At 35.4% G+C, this 17520-nt stretch overlaps 1 protein-coding gene across 2 annotated transcripts; it reads right to left on the bottom strand.

The window, feature by feature from the left end:
• Nucleotides 1-1161: 1161 nt before the first annotated feature.
• LOC113648510 (E3 ubiquitin-protein ligase TRIM39-like) lies at nt 1162-12553 on the bottom strand. Of its 2 annotated transcripts, none has more exons than XM_047799755.1 (7): nt 12451-12553; nt 10893-11485; nt 10700-10795; nt 10376-10609; nt 10141-10288; nt 2040-2066; nt 1162-1851 (listed from the first exon to the last, which is right to left on the bottom strand). In XM_047799755.1, the coding sequence occupies exons 2-7, from the start codon at nt 11481-11483 to the stop codon at nt 1304-1306; spliced, it is 1644 nt and encodes a 547-aa protein (XP_047655711.1). In that variant the 5' UTR covers nt 11484-11485; nt 12451-12553; the 3' UTR covers nt 1162-1303. The 2 variants fall into 2 exon arrangements, with proteins under 2 accessions (XP_047655711.1, XP_047655708.1); XM_047799752.1 differs by lacking the exons at nt 1162-1851; nt 2040-2066 and adding exons at nt 7396-8973; nt 9063-9089.
• Between the last annotated feature and the right edge of the window lie 4967 nt (nt 12554-17520).

Here is a 17520-nt window from a genome sequence, read left to right as displayed (position 1 = left end):
AGAAACCATTATAAACAGATAAATAAACAAATAAATAATTAAACAAACAAACTATGTCTACAGGAACTTTTGGATCACTGACAGCATTTGATGCAAAGGCTCAGACATTCAAAGAGTATCGTATGATTTTATCGAACAATTTATTAAAGCAAATAAAAAAGATAAGGGTAAACAAATCCACCCTTCTCAGTTCCACAAAACCAACTGAAAGAAGCTACCAGTAGCCCAGTGAGATAGTTCAGAGATTTAGCTTACACTTCAGAACAAGGAACCCTATAGAAAATGTTTGTTGGTAGTGAAAACTAGTGTGGAAAATGTTCCAAGTTGCATGATGGGAATTTTATTTCAAGGTTTTGGTAGAAATGACAAGGGAGATACAGCTTGTTGGCTGCTTTGTTTACTTGTTTGTATATTCTGAAAAGGGTCAGTGTATGTGAAACTAAATTTCTTGCACACATGTGGCTGTCAGAGGTCATGGGTAGCAACCATACTCTTTTTTCAAGTTGATACTGGGGAGCCAGTCCACTATGGCAGTCAGCATGGTTCTGGAAAGGTTTGTAAGGCTTGCTCAAGTCAGTTATGTGGCAAAACCAGTCATCCCACAGGTAATGTAGCATGAGTCCATTCAGTGCTTTATATTTCAGAAGTAGCATTTTATAATCAATCGATAAGTAAAAGATTAGATCTTCCACATTCTGGCCTAACTTTGCTAATTCCACTAATTCTGCCTCCTAACTGGAGTTTGCTTATTTACCTACTGGAATATCCAGAAAATAAGATATTACAATACTGTAATCCAACTCAGAGGTAAGAAAAACATGAACTAGTTTTTTCACATTGCGTTGTGATATTTCTTATATCTATATATGAGCTCAGGCATGTAAAAACAATGGTTGAGGCAACATTGGAATCATTGATGAGGACTGTTAGGAACCCAAACATATTAAGTGCTTGGACAAGTTGATGACCATAAATCTTATACAGTACACTCATGTCAAGAAAATGATATACAGGTAAACCTAATAAAAAGATATGCTATTGGCAGGAAACTTTTACTATCATTTTAGTTTAAATTTAGACTGACAAAGTATTGGTTTGCCAAGATTATATTAGCTTACTATAGACTATGAATTTTGAAATAGAAGAGATAACAGATAAGCATTTATTTGTTAACAAAATATTTTTATTATTTCATCACAATTTGATAAAATAAACATATAAAATAAAATAGCATGTCCTGAATATCAGTAAAACATGTCTGATAAAAGGGTGTATTGTTTGAGGCAATGCTGAAGTAAACAGCTCAAGTCAATTGTGTAAGAGGCATGATGATCAGTGGTGCTGAGTTTTTACCATGATAATTGCGTGAAGGACTGAAGAATGGATAAAGTTTCTCAGTGAAAGTCTGACCAGTGAAAGAGTAAATAAGAGACTTTTCATCAACATCATAGAAGGAGACTAGACCTGCCTTATAATCCACAAACACTCCCACCTTCTGGGGAGCCTGTTTCAAGGAGAGGGGAACAGGGGGAGAATCACAAGCCTCATATTTAATCTTGTTTCTCAGCCACACCGTCCAGTATCCATTCTTAGGGCTGGTTATTATTTGCCCTTTCCTGCTAACAGACTCTTGGGCCACTCCTAAATCCCACTTAGTCTTTTCTCTGACCTGCACCTCATAGTAAAATCTCCCTGAGGAGAATCCTTCCTTTCCCAGCACACAGGCACAATAATCAAACCTCTCTGGTTTATGAAGGAGATTCTGTCGCAAGTCTTCATGTCTTACTTGTTTCCCATCTTGAGACAGGATGAGTTCAGGATGAGCTGTATCAGGATCCAGAGTCACATCCACTGAAAGAAAGAGACACAATTGACATCCGTTTTATCACACACCTATATAGTTTGTGACATACGTATATTATATAGTGTGTAATATATATATATATATATATATATATATATATATATATATATATATATATATATATATATATATATATATATATGCAATGTCATAAGATGAAGCAAGGCTCACACACCTGCATATTGCTGAATTCTTTTCAGATCTGTTTGAAAAAGAGCAATCAAATTAGATACAATATATAGTAGATTATATATGGTATAGAAACAAATTAGAATCAAGTTTGTAATCAAATTAGATTTTATAAATTATTATTTAAAAATCAAATTAGGAATAAATAATTATTTTAACCAGTGTTGAGGCCAGAACTTGTACAGTGGGTGTGCCTTTTATGAAACAGGGTGAACACGGGTTTGAAAAGGAAAACTAAAATTATTAAATGCATTAAGGCATGAGTCAAGAGCATCTGAACAGAAATTGGAATTATTTGGTTGTTGGTATTTTTATTTTTTGGATATGCAACATTGAACTTTGTACTGCAGCCAGCCACTAGAGGGCATCAGAAACTAGTCATTGGAAGAAGCCAAGGATTCGCTTGACTTTTTGTTTTTTCCTTTGATTGTTTTCCTATGGTTTCTTTCAAATTTATTATTGATGAATAAAGACCATCAGAGTTTTTAATTAAATCCTTTCATTCACACAGAACTATAGCAAATTAGTTACAGTTAATCTGATAAGGAACAGCAAAGGAAACCAGTGTTCCAGTTTTGCCCAATATAAACACATTTATGTCATCTGATATTTGGCTAGACATTGCACAGAATAGTTTACACAGACATTACTGAGCACCATCACTCATCGCAACTGTGTCAGTTAAATTGCCAGCGAACAAGACCTGGGTTTGTGTATCTTATTAAGAATATCATGGTGCACAGAGGACTGTACCCTGCCAATATGGAGCATTTTAATTATATAATAATGTAGGCCTTGTATGCAATGTTCTTCAACAAATGTTTAAAGTAAAATAAAAGTTAAAATTAAATCATCAGAAATAACCTTAATGACAACCAAGTTACTGTACATGTTCTTACCAAAGTCAGCAAACTGGCCTATCTCCTTGTTGAGAGACTCCAGAAGCTGAGACAGAACTCTCCTCAACAGCTCCACACACTGTTTATTGGTGCAGTCCTTTTGAATAAAAGAAGTATATTGATTTTTTGGCCCATTAAGAAGATGGATTATTGATAGGACCTGGTGAAGACTTTTTTGCATTCTGAGGTGTTTCTGACTTTTTCAGTGTCTTTTTAAACATCTTTAACATCTTCATGCATTGTTCCTACCTGAGTCTATTATAAATATATACAATCTAATAAATATTCCAAAAACTCTGACTTTTATATGGATTTATTTCTATGTCTAAATGTATCTCACCTTTTTGACTTGAATTTTTTGCTTTGTAAGAATCGTCAGTCTGTGAGTGGAACTGAAATATACAGATTCCGTCGTCTCTGCAGAACACCTCCAACGGTGTCCCATGTTTCTGACAGAGTAATGCTGGTCTCCAGGTTTTCCACAAAATTAATCAGTTCATGCTTTTTTATATCAACTTCAGGTTGAAAAGTATTATAGAGTGAAACAACACATGAATCTCACACCCTCAGAATTCCACACCCTCAGAATTTCCCTAACATGTTTTTCCTTAACTAACTTTAACTTTATCTGATTTCTTGAGAAGCGTGAAGACAGTTCTGAAATGAAACTGATCTCAATTAAACTTCTGGGAATTCCCTCTGTATAAACTGATTGCAAAACCATAGTGGCTGTGCACACAAGACTCTGTAAGGCTCATGTAGAGAGAGAGAGGGGGGATGGCTCTTGATTAAACTCAGTAACTAAATAGTAAATAATAATGATAATAAACATAAATTAGATATAAAATATTATAAATTTGAATGAACTTGAAAAAAATTTAACATCCAAATACCTTTAAATAAAAACAAAAAAAAAACAAAAAACAATCCATATACAATATATATATATATATATATATATATATATATATATATATATATATATATATATATATATTGTATATGGATTAAATATATATATTGTATATGGATATTAAGTTAAAGCAATATATGCAGAAATTATAATAAATTATATTTATTATATTATAATAAATTATAATAATATATGAGTTCCTTTTTAAATTATTCTAAACATGCCCTATCAGTGACACTACAATATATTATATTAAATAAACAATCAATTATTTTATTAAATATTCAATATATATTTATTTTCTTAGAATTTACCCAGAGTTGTTCGAGGTCTTTGATGGTGTTCAGCTGAAATGATCTGCATTTTCAATTCCAAACAGCTTTAAACTGTACCTTTCGTTTCACCTAAATTACATCATGAAGCCACTCCCATTGGTTTCCTTTCAAAAATAAACCAACAAATCTTAATTGCAGATTTGTGCCTCTAGTAGGCAGAAATTCACACAATCATCAGCAGCCTGTCTTATGATCCTCCACATATTTAATAAATAGAAAAGAGTTATTTAATGAATGAATCTTATTATAATCTATACAATTTAATTTAATCAATAAATTATCAGTTTATTTATTCATGATCTGTTTATTCAGGAGTAGTTGATGATCGAGATGGAGTTCTGTCTCTCTTTGCTAAAAGAAAAAAAACTTTTTACAAATTAACTGTTGGTCAATCATTTACATTGATAAATATGATACATCATTACTCAACAAATATTTAAATTTTAAAATAGACAATAATTTATTGTTATCTGGGAGAATCTGTCGCTTCCCTTCATGGCCCACTTATTTCTGATCATCAAAAAGGAGAAGTTTAGAATTTGCTGTATCAGGATCCAGAGTCACATTGACTAAAAGAGGGACATAATAATATAAACTGGTTACAGTATACTATACAATATGTATAGATTATTGTCATGCGATCAATGAGTTCACAAAAATAAAAATAAAAAATAATAATTAGATAATTTTTTATTAGATCAAATTATTAGAATAAATGTGATCAGTCATATGGTAAATATTGGTATTGAAAATAGGAGGCAGTAAACATTTATATCAAATGAAACACTGTGATAAAAAAACACTTTTATTTAAAAAAAACTTTTTTTTACAAACAAAAATATTTTGCATAGTTTTTATGCCTTATATATTTGTTGTCTTAACTTTATGCATTTCTGGCTCAGAAAAAAAAATTATAATAAATAATAAAAAATCTCTTTTCGTCCAGTAGTTTTCTAGCAAGTAGAAATACTCACCAAATTTAAAAGGCTTCTCCATTGCCTTGTTGAGAAATTTATAAAGCTGAGATTGAGCTTACATTAGCATCTTCACACACATATTTCAGGATCCTAAAGTTTGTGTTGTGTCCGTAAAAGAAAGGGAAAGCTATTGAGATGTGTGATATCTTGGAGCCACGCCCACTATTTTTAAAAGTTCTCCAGGAGTTGGTTCTGTGTTTTCATTGTAATTAAAAATAAACTAGTGAGGAACACATAGATGTGAACGCTACCCTGGTAATAGTATGATTTTCAAGCTTAGAAGGCATTTTCTTCTCTGTTCTTGGTTGAGCATTGGGAATTTCAAGTTGCAACCTTATAACCACTCTGTTCAAACTTAAACCAAAGTTAGATATATATCTGAATTGTGTGTGTGGGTATTTAAATGAACTCTCATCCACCTTAAACCCTCATTAAATATAATAAAACAGTGTTACTCAGCTTTACAATCATACACAAATCTTTGAGCAATATATTTTGGATGAATTCAGAATGTTGACAAAAACAGTTTTATCTGCGTAGATGTCCAGTTTTGAGAAGACCAGAAACGCTGATGACAAAAGCAAACAATGTTTTTACAAAGAAGTTATTTGTTTATCCGTGTTGAGTTAAATCTTTTTAAAGCATCTCCATCAACATACACTCGTATAAGGTAGCTAGATTCTTTCAACTCCAGTAAGCCTTCACAGATTCAATCCATTGTCCGTATTATGCTTTAAGCATGAAACGGAATGGACACAAAAGGCCCTTAATGGCAATAGAAACAATAGTTTCCCATCAAGAGGCCTTTCAAAGAAGCCATTACAAACACTGGTAAAGCACAAACTCTGGTGGAAGCCATACCTTTTTCTTCTACTAGCCTACTACCTTATATACACTCAACACACTCAAAGTTGCCCCCTATAGGTAAGGAATGGAACTATATCTAGTAGCAGGCTAGACCTGTTACAACCTTGAATCAAACACAACCTTGTTCATGTGAGAACATACCAGTCCAGTGAAACAATGGAACGGAACCCATCTAATCACACTCTTTCCTGAGAAATGAGAGAGCGGCAAGTCTAGGGATTTTAGATTTGCGATCTTAGAGTAATCAGTTATGATCAATATGTGTAGTAAAAATGTCAATTTGTTGAAAATCAAAACACAATATGATCCTAAAGAAATCCAATTTTAACCATTTTAACAGTTTTAACAATGAATTTATTATGTGGGTAGACATTTTTGAATGATTAGGGAGAAATATTAATTTAATTTTAAAAAATCTAGCCAATGGGTTGCAAGACAGTGACTTCTGTGTCGATCCCAATCTGGGAAAATAGAGAGAGTTGCATCAGGAAGGGCATCTGGTGTAAAACATGCCAAATGTATTAAAAGAATGTCAGACAAAAGTTATAAATTGATGTGGTGATGTTGAATGTGGTCAGTCAGGAGAGATTCTGGAGTGAGATGATAGAGAATATTCCCAGATGGGAGAGAGTAGTGATTAGAGCAGACTTCAACGGGCATGTTGGTGAGGGGAACAGAGGTGATGTGGAAGCGATGGGCAGGTTTGGTGTAGTAAAGGAACCTAGAAGGACAGATGGTGGTAGACTTTGCTAAGCAGGTGGAAGTAGATGTAGTTTACACTTATTTGGTGGTGGAATGAGGCAGTACAGGACAGCATTCAGAGGAAGAGGCTGGCTAAAAAGACCAGTGATGAAAATAGACAGAATTAAAGGGAATCCAAATGCAGAGTCAAGAGGGACATGGCAAAGGCTAGACACGAGGGAAAGTGATAAGGACTTGTACAAGACAGGGAGATAGACATTAGAAGGATGTGCAACAGATAAGGGTGATTACTGTAAATATAGAGATGGAAAGGTTCTAACAGGTGAGGAGAGTGTGCAGAGAAGCTGGAAGGAATATTTTGAGGAGCTGATAAATGAGGAAAATGAGAGGGAAAGAAGAGAAGGGGAAGGTGAAATAGTAGAGTAGAAAACAGGAAATATTAGAAAGGATGAGGTGAGGAAGGCTCCAAGGTTAATAAAGATGTTGAGGATCTCTTTAGGAGTGACAAGGATGGACAGGATTAGAAACGAGCACATCAGGTTGACAGCTCAGTTTGGCTGTTTTGGGGACAAGGCCAGAGAGGCTAGATTGAGATTGTTAGGATTTAACCGGGGATAGGAGGCAAATGTGACACAGAAGCCGCTTGGAGTCAGGTGAAGGGTGATTTATTAGTGCCCACACTCAGTAAGACCATAGCATTTACTTGGTACACCACCTACAAACACCAACTGTTACAATAACCCACCCAGACTGACTGTATGGGAGCCATTTTATTCTCTTAGTCCCGCCCCTGGATCTAACCATTCTGAAATTGGTAGGGGGTTCTCTCCTCTAACTATAGGAACATGGGCAACAATCAGTGGCCAACAACATCTGCATTAATGAAAATAAATAAACACAAACATACAATTCAACACATGTCCAACCCCCATTAAGACTTTCACCACCAAAACAATACATTTTTATACAGGCATGAACTGGTGACCCATATTACATCACACAAAAATGGCTTCTCAGCATGTTAAGTGTATAAAAGTCCCAGGTTGTATATTGCACAGGTTTGGAAAATGGAAGCTGGTGAGTGTTTGCAATCTTTGTGTGCGTATATATATATATACACACATGTTGCCCAATAAATAATAGTAGTGATAAATGAAAACTTGTGTCTATGGTTATTTCAAGTCACAGTGCCTTAATACTCAACTTACACTGTGACAGAATGGTTTGGATATGTACAGAGGAGGGAGATGGTTATAAAGGTAGAAGGATTTTGGAAATGGAGCTGTCAGGTAAGAGGTCAAGGGGAAGGACAAAGAGGAGATACCCTAATGGGAAAATCCAAAAGTAGAAGATCAATTTAATTGTAAACTTTGTCATTTTTGTTCCCTATTTTTTATTTCTGTAAATCTTCATTGACACAATGTACATGGTGAAAAGTACAAAACAAATACAATTGTTTTGAAATATATTTTTTGTTTTACACATCAAAGAAAAAACATGATCTTTCCAAAAATCTTTACTCATTTATGTAGTTTTATTTTCTAATATTTTCTGGTTGCAGACACCAAGTAAAATAAAATATAATAGTATATAATATTTAATTAAATATCTTCTAACCTCAAAAGCAGTTGTCTAATTTCTGCATATATTGCTTTAATTTTCATTCCGTGAAGTTATGTAGAAAAATAATGTTCAATAGACGTGATGACTAGCGGTCCTGAGTTTTTACTGCCGTTATTAAGACAAGGGCTAAAGAATGGATAGAGTTTCTCAGTGAAAGTCTGACCAGTGAAAGAGTAAATATGAGATTTGGCCTCAACATCATAGAAGGAGATCAAACCTTCCTCATAATCCACGAAGATCCCCACCTTCTGAGGAGCCTGTTTCAGTGTAAGGGGAATTAGGTGAGAATCACAAGCCTTATATTCAGTCCTATTTCTCAGCATCACAACCCAGTATCCATTCTTTGGATTGAATATAATTTCCCCTTTCCTGTTTCCAGACTCTCTGGCCACTCCTAAATCCCAAGCTGTTTTTCCTCTGACTTGCACGTCATAATAAATTCTCCCTGAGGAGAAGCCCTCTTTTCCCAGAACATTGACACAACGCTTAAACCTCTCTGGGTTATCAGGTACATTCTGTCCTTTGGTCTCGTATCTCACTTGTTTCCTATCATTAGACAGAATAAGTTTAGAATTTGCTGTATCAGGATCCAGAGTCACGTCCACTGTGAGAAAGAGAGAGAGTTAATATTATTCAAGGTTTAATATCAAATACAGGTATATTTAGTTATAAATTGAATGAAAGCCAACATGCCTGCATATTGTTGATATATCTTCAGTTCTATTGGGGGGGGAAAAATCACTGTTACACACCATTTTTATTATAATTAAATTCTAAGAGTAATCTGTCATAATCTAAGCATATTTCCAAAATGGAAAGGTAGAAAAAACGTATTAGATGCTATTATAAACATATCATAGACATATCACAATTTCGTATTGTAACACAGATGTTGTGTGTATTATATCATTTCCTCTATTCTGTTAAAATGTAAATGTTTCCTGAAACATATAGTGTGAAGTTCCACCTATGTGAGGGACATCTGTGAAGGACCTGCTGCATTCCCTCTTAGCTTGTATTGGCTGGGTTTATGTGTGGTGTTGCCTCGCTGGGTAGGAAGATTTTAAATGCCCCGTGCTTTATTAGAAGCACCATGGTCCTGAAGGAATGTCTTTTCATTTCACAGTGCACTGCACCAGGTATTTATGGTTGGAATGACAAAAGATTATTCACTTGATTAGTGGCCTGGATGTTGAGAGTTCAATAATTACAGACTTCTCCATGCTATGTATGTCAGGACTCAGCCCGGACTTTGGCCACGTGTTCTTATTTTTGTTCCCTGTCACGAGTCTGCCCGTCCTTGTTAACTCCTCCCCATCTCTGCACACCTGTTCCTCATGTGTTCATTGCTATTTAACTGTGCCGCGTTGCCTTGAACAGCGCAGAATCCTCTGTTGTCTTTTGTGGTTTGACTCCTGTCTGGTTTTGTATTTGTCCCTGTTTTGTGTTTTTAAGTTATTAAAACCTGTTTATTTTACGCTATCCTGCATTTGGGTCTCTTTTTACCACTGCGTTACTGACAATGTAATAACATGTTTTTGTCCTTCAGGCCAGAGAAACTATGCTTCAGCTCAAGTGGTTCCCTCAAGTCATTAAAGAAAGGATATAAGAAAATGAAAGATTGTATGCAATAAGAAGGAGTGTGACCAGGTCTACCAATCAGCAACCGGGTAGAGATGTTCCTCTCATAGGTGGATTTCAAACATGAGTTGGAGAAAGAGTTCTTCTGATTCTACAGATTCTTTCTGATGTTGCAGTTACAAGAACTCACCAATCTCTGGGAGCTTTTTAATCTCCTCATTGAGAGACTCCTGAAGCTGACGCAGAGCTCTCCTCAGTGGCTCTACACTCAGAGGAGAATGAATTCTGACATTATTCCAGTTGGTGTTGTGTAAAGGTCCATGGAGAAATGGGTAAATCTAAAGTCCAGAGAGAAAAAAAAATCCCTCATGAGCACCGATGTTCTGCTGTATAATATTATTATAGAGAAAGGGAGTGTCTCTAACCTGTAGGAACTTAAGGTGATCCTGTGTATTTATGAGCTGTATCATGTCATTGTTTTTTGTCTTCAGCTCAGCGATCTCCTGTTCCAGCTCTCTGATCAATTGTTCTGCCTGCCTCTCTGCTGCTTTCTGCTTTTCTTCAATCAACTTAAGTATGTCAGCCTGGCTTCTCTCAATGCAGCGCATCAGAGCACTGAACATCTTCATGCTTTCTGTTTTTTCTTTGTCTGAGTGTTTCTACCATAGTAATAGATTGTGTTATTTTTTTTCTTGGAGAATTCAGTTCTAGTTAGTAATTACTAGTTTAGAAACATAGTTTTAACTCACTTTATTGAGTTCAATAGACTGTTTGAGCACCTCAATCTTTTCCTCTTGGTTCTGGATCATCTTCTGAACATGTTTCTGTGTCTCCCGAAGGTGACTCTAATATAATGATGCAAATATGATGCCACAATTAGAACTAGTCCATTTAGAATTGTCAGAACAACAAATATCATTTCAGACTATATAAACCTCTCACCTTCTTCTCTTGAATTTCCTCCTCCATAGGAACAGTTTTGTGAGTTTTGTGGTCTCCCAAAATACAGAACTGACACACACACATCTGGTCATCTCTACAGAACAGCTGAAGGGGTCTCTCATGTTTCTGGCAGATGTAGTCCTCCAGGTTCTCCACAGGGTCGATCAGTTTGTGTTTTTTTAATTTAACTGTAGTTTTATGGGGCAACAGATGAGTAATGCATAAAGAAACCCCACAGTCCAGGCAGGACCTTAGAGCCTCAGCCTTTTCCTTGGTGCAGGTGTCACAGAGAACTCCTTTAGGTTTGAGGTATGAAGGTTGATCTGCTATGCTGCTGGATTTCAACTGAACTGACATCTTAAACTGAGTACACAGTTCAGAAATAAAGGTATTCACACGGAGCTTTGGTCTTTTGGGGAATTCTGCTAAGCACATTGGACACTGGTAATGTGAAGTACTGTCCCAGAACTCGTTGAGACAGATCATACAGAAGTTGTGTCCACACGGAGTAGAGACAGGATCGGTGAACACATCCAGACAGATGGAGCACTGGAGCTGCTCTTCATGTAAGAGACCACTAGACGAAGCCATGACTAACAGAAGAAACGAAAATATTAGTTTTAGAAGAGGCCTCATTTTACTGATACAAGTACAGGGCTATCAAGTGTCACGCACTGAGAGTGACAGTCACTCATTTTGGTCTTTTGTCACACTCTCCCACCACACATTCTAACGCAGAAAAACTTTTTGACTATTTATCATATATTTTAATATGCCGCAGCGCCCAAAATGTATCTATCCGTACCGCTGTGTTTCTATGGTACCAGGCAGGAATCAAGCGCGTCTCCCCTGGAGTTCTTAGTCGAGCCTGGCACTTATCAGCAAATCAAAAAAAGAGGCTACACAATAGCCAATCAGAACAAATTGAACCCATATTGTATATGGGTAAGATTTAACTCTCACACACACACACACACACACACACACACACACACACACACACACACACACACACACACACACACACACACAGACACACACACACACACAATCCCACAAATGGAAATTGAACAAATTGTATTTGGTTAAAATGTGGTCAGTGAACCATTTTTATTTATTTATTTATTTATTTATTTGTTTGTTTGTTTGTTTGTTGGGGGGGGTTCCGCTGGGGGTTGGAGATGTCACTTTTGCATATGTAAACTTGAGAGCCCTGCAAGTATATGGCAAGTCTTTTACCGAAATATGATAGTGATGTTTATGTAATGTAAACAAATAGCATTAAAACAATTAACATTCACACAGCCTCTCCTTAACCTGTTTCTCTACTTTATTATTACAGGAATGCATTCTCCAAATCCAATCCTCACCTATCCACATAAGTTGTTTTTATTAATAAAATTGTATATATATTTTTAACTATCATTGTTGTAACATTTAAATCAATTTAAACAAAACACAGGACAAGTGTTACAATCAGTATTAGAACATTGCTGAACAGTTTGCAAAATTAGCATGCAATAATAGAAAGAAAACTTTTTAAATTTTTTTATTTTACCTTTTTCCCCCTGTCCGTTTTTATCTTTTTTGTCCTCCCCCAGATTTCACCTCCACTTCGATAAAAACCATAGGTGCCTTAGCATAGAGATGTTGTTCTGATAAAGGTATCTGTGTTCTGGTTAGAAACTGGTTATGGAGTTAGTGATTGCCTAACCTGAGTGACATCACAAGGCCACTCCTAGTGTTTTTGTTTAGATTTTTTTTTTTAACATGGCAGATGTCAGACATTCGTGTATCGTGTATGAATCCTTCTGTTACAGAATGAGAACTGTGAGTCACAGGGGTGGTTCCTCCTTTCGTCATTGTCTGCCCAGTAAATAGGTGTGAAGACATGTAGCACACAGAGGTGTGTTCAGAAATAAACAAATGTTAAATCCAGTGTAAGTTACATAAAAGTGTCTGAGATTAAGCTGCACATCTTTTTTTTTTTAAATGAGCAGAATCTGCCTCACTATGTTTGTCTAAGTATTCTAAATCATTATGTACAGTTGTTACTGAGATGTGACCAGCTTGTTGCTGTTCCAGCCATACAATCAGTAATTTTCCACCTATGACCAGTAAAAGCCACAAAAATGTCTCCCAGTTGCTTCTCTGTTCATGGAGTGAAGTCAAATCAACATACCTTCACATACTATAAACGTTCCCGGTCTCTATATTTAAATTAGATTTTGGCATTACTGGCTTTAGATCAGTTAATATACAGACACATACTGTACTTGCTTAAATCCATAACACTGATCATGCTAAGCTTGATTTTTCTTATATTTCCTCATTTGTATATCACATTGGATAAAAGCATCTGCTAAATAAATAAATGTAAATGTACGACCACTGTTTTAGAAGGTACCCATCATCCTTAGGAGTAATCGTTCATTAAATTGGTGTTAAATGACTAATAAAACTTGCTATTGTCTGCTGTTCTATATAGCAGAACGGTATTAGTATTAATTCTAAGGTTTGACTATTAGAACTAAAACACACAACAGATACACTTTTTATGGATGTGTCTATAGTTATTTCTCTTTTCTGCATGTAAAACATAGCAAGATGGCAAATTACAACTTCCGAGGCACTAAAAACACAGTTGTATATAGTTAGATGATGATGGTGCAGCTCCAGAGATTTTTTCCTCCTGATCTCAGGTTACTCTCTGTGCGGGGTTCTGCATGTTTTCCCGAAATCCTTATCGTCCACCATTTTCCTTCAAACTCTCAAAATATGCCTGAATGTGAACGTGTTCCCAGGATAGACTGGGATCCCTGGCCAAAATGAAGCACTTACTGAAGTGTTTGTACCGAAGGTGATCTTAACTTCCACATACTGTATCATACCAGTATTGGATACCAGTTAACAGTATAGAGGAGAGTCTGGTGGAAACTCAGGATTAATCATGGATCAGACGTGACCTTACCTTTAAGATTATTAGATGGTTGAGTTCACAAATTTGGGGGTTTGCAAGTAGAGTACAGACTTATGTGTTACTTCTGTCATATCCCAAGTGAATGACAATTTGTTGACTAGATTCTCATTTTCTGCATAAAATTTTGGAAACCTGCAGCTTTCTCTAGTACGTTCTCATGTTGCTGGATAACATGAATACTACAGTAACTACTGTTCATGATAGTTTCCTATCTTAATGAACATCTTAATTTTATTCTTGTTTTATATTAGTATTACCAATTCTTGACATAGCAGGATGTTTAGCTTAACATATTGACAGGATAAATTTTCATTTGTTTTAAAAATTTTCTTTTCTTTTTCTTTCTTTTTTTTTTTTTTTTTACAATTTCCTAGATTATTTTTAAGGACATTTTCAATCATTTATTGCTCACATATTAGTCACATGATGTCACATGTTTAATTGAATTCACTTCAGTTTCAGAGCATTACAAATGTTGAAATGTACTTTTCACACATTTTCATCTTACAGACCTGATGTGTATATGATTTTTTTAGCATTGTGATGATCACAAAAATACAGTTTACAGATTAACATCTGAACGTTAAAAGAAAAAGTAAAAATCCTCTCTGGAGAGGGGAAAAAATAAACACATGATCTAGACAAACCTGATAAACCTAAAAATAATCTCAGAGCAGCACTGACACTTAGGGAAGGAATTAAGGAAGCATGATGATATTAAAAAACAGAGGTGTGTCTTGAAAAATGAAGCTTGAACCAGATTCACACATGAACTAGTAGTGATGGGTGAGAAATATATGTCTGGTTCATTTTTATTATAAATATATTTCAGTTGTGAAACAAGTCACATTAAACTTCATCTGAGCTTAAATTGGCTGGATAATGCACATCACACACACACACACACGCACAATGACATTTTCAAAAATACGTAAACAAACACACTCTAGTGGTATATAACAAGTAAATGAATTATTTTGAGAATATTTATCTAGTTTCTAAATGTGCAAATTTTACTCAATAAATCATTTTATCATTCGTGTTCCCACAATTCTTTCTATACTGTGGTCCCTAATGGAGGCCTTTCAAATATTTTACATCAATTCAGCTAATTTGCTCCTGACCCATGGATCAATTGTCTACACACTGCTTTAGATTGGACTACACCACTGACATTAAAACAAAATAAATGTAAAAACCTCTCTCTTAGTAGCTGTTAACTTAGTTCTTTTTTATGGGGTAAAGTTTTTAGTTTGCACAGGTGTGATGATCAGTGGTGCTGAGTTTTTACCTGTATCAACATTATTGAAGGAGATCGGGTCATCCTCATAATCCTCGAACACACCGACCTTATGAGGAGCCTGTTTCAAGTAGGAACAGAAGGAGTCACAGACCTTATATTCAGTGTTATTCCTAAGACTTATCTCATCTCCCCTTTCAAATGAACAGACTCTCGGGCCACTCCTATATCCCACATATTCTTCCATTTGACCTGCAACTCATGGTAAAATCTCTCTGAGGAGAATCCATCCTTTCCCAATATGAAGGGACAATGATCTAATTGCTTCCTGTTATCTGCTAGTTTTTGTCGCTTGTCTCCATGGCATCACTTGTTTTCTATCATCAGGTAGGATGAGAGCAGGATTTCTTGTATCAGGATTCAGAGTCACATCCACTGAGAGAAAAAGACAACTTCAAAATTCAAAATAATAATAATGAATTAAAAAAAAAAAAAAAAGGTTAAGAAACCACACACCTGCATATTGTTGAATTTGCTTCTTTTCTGTTTGGATAAATTAAAAGACATTATTACTGTACATTCTGTAAAATATAATTTTTTGCTTGTAAACATCAGGTTTGTTAGACAATTGGAAACAAATTCCATCTCCAAAAGCAAGACAGATTCTTTTGTTAATAAAACAGAATCTCAGCTTTCAATTACTGATATTTACAGCTAGATGTAACAACAAACATGTAACCTTTGGTTGTAAACCACCTATTTTCTAGGTGAGGAAACATATAGAATGCTCTAGGATAGCATTAGTGTATTTAACACCTAATATTTGTTTTTGTTTTTTTTTATTGCTTGCTTGCAATATCTGAATCAAAGTGGTGATCCAGTTTCATCATCATGTTGGGTTTTACCACAGCTTCTTTGTTTTTTTGGGTTTTTTTTTTAGTCAGCTAAACAATTATGTGTAATACATATACAATACTGTGCGAAAGTTTTAGGCCGGTGTGAAAAAATGGTGTAAACAAAGAATGCATTCAGAAATATAAATAATGAGTGTTTTTTTCTGTCAATTTACAAAATGCAAAGTGAGCAAACAAAAGAAAAATCTAAATCAAATCAATATATGGTGGGTTTTTTTTTTTTGCCTTCAAACCAGCATGAAGTGATGGCATGGCCCCCACAGAGCCCTGATCTCAACATCATCCAGTGTGTCTGGGATAACATGAAGAGACAGAAGGATGTGAGAAAGCTGACATCTACAGAAGATCTGTGGTCAGTTCTCCAAGATGTTTGGAACAACCTACCGGCCGAGTTCCTTCAAAAAGTGTGTGCAAGTGTACCTAGAAGAAAGTCGTGGCCACTGCAGGTGCCTGATGAACTCTTCAGTCTGCCCCTCTGCTGCTTTCTGCTCCTCCTCCATCACCTTAAGCAGCTCAGCCTGGATTTTCTTAATGCAGTCAATCAGAGCAGTGAATATCTTTACAACATCTATTTTCTTCTCTGTGGTGTTGTAAAAAGAGTAAAAAATAACTGTAAATATTTTCTCAGCACTTCATGTTGACTGATTAAGAAACCTAATTGAGAAATCACATGTATTAAACGTGTCAGGATTTAGTGTTCATTGCAGTACAGAGTCAGCACTGGTTAAACTAGTAAATTACAAGGGTTGTTTACCCTACATAAATCGATCTATCCATTCATCTATCCATTCATCCACCCATCCATCCATCCATCCATCCATCCATGCATCAACATGTTCTTTATAATATCCATTTGTATTTTGGTCCATCTATTCATTCTCCCTTCCATTTTGATGAGAAGCCCTGGTTCTAAGCATGAAACTTGCCCAAATACAGTACCTCAAACATGGTCTCATGACACCAAACAGTATCTTCACTGGATCACTTTCATGCTTTCTTGTGGACCTTTTGAGCAAAAAGCCACTCTCCCATGAAGTTTTCAACTATGACTCTGTATATACTGTATGTCTGGTTGCACCATAACACCACTGTACCACGCATCTCCTTCAGAGTGTGTTGGTATTACCATGACACTACAATGACAGATCAACTAAGGTGGTTATTATTCATAAAATAGACATATTTTAATTATTTCACAGGTGAATGCCAAATATATCAGTCTTTGTAAAAACAATGTAATTCAACCAGAGCTTCAGGGCCCGGGATGTTAAATTCATTAGATAAACAACATCGTTTCATTTATAAATACTTTGATTTTGAAAATCTAATGTAATAGAACATGAGTACTTTTTAACTTTTAATTTTTTACACATTTTTAGCCAATCCAGATGATATTAGTGTTAGCTATGAGAGCAACAGAAAAGTGTTCATTGGATGAGGGGATATCAATGTCCTTGGGAATCTTCACATTCGTCTCATCGCCCAGTGGTCAAC

The sequence above is a fragment of the Tachysurus fulvidraco genome, chromosome 1, assembly GCF_022655615.1.
Source record: "Tachysurus fulvidraco isolate hzauxx_2018 chromosome 1, HZAU_PFXX_2.0, whole genome shotgun sequence".
Taxonomy (NCBI): domain Eukaryota; kingdom Metazoa; phylum Chordata; class Actinopteri; order Siluriformes; family Bagridae; genus Tachysurus; species Tachysurus fulvidraco.
Note: the sequence above shows the minus strand (reverse complement) of the source record. Positions and strands in the feature narration are given on the sequence as shown.

Coding starts and splice junctions, on each gene's coding strand:
- LOC113648510 (XM_047799752.1), bottom strand. CDS start 11,483: ATGGCTTCGTCTAGTGGTCTCTTACATGAAGAGCAGCTCCAGTGCTCC. Junction 10,289..10,375: donor ATCACCTTAAGTTCCTACAG/GTTAGAGACACT, acceptor TCTGGACTTTAG/ATTTACCCATTTCTCCATGG. Junction 9,090..10,140: donor TAAAAAGCTCCCAGAGATTG/GTGAGTTCTTGT, acceptor CCCCCCCAATAG/AACTGAAGATATATCAACAA.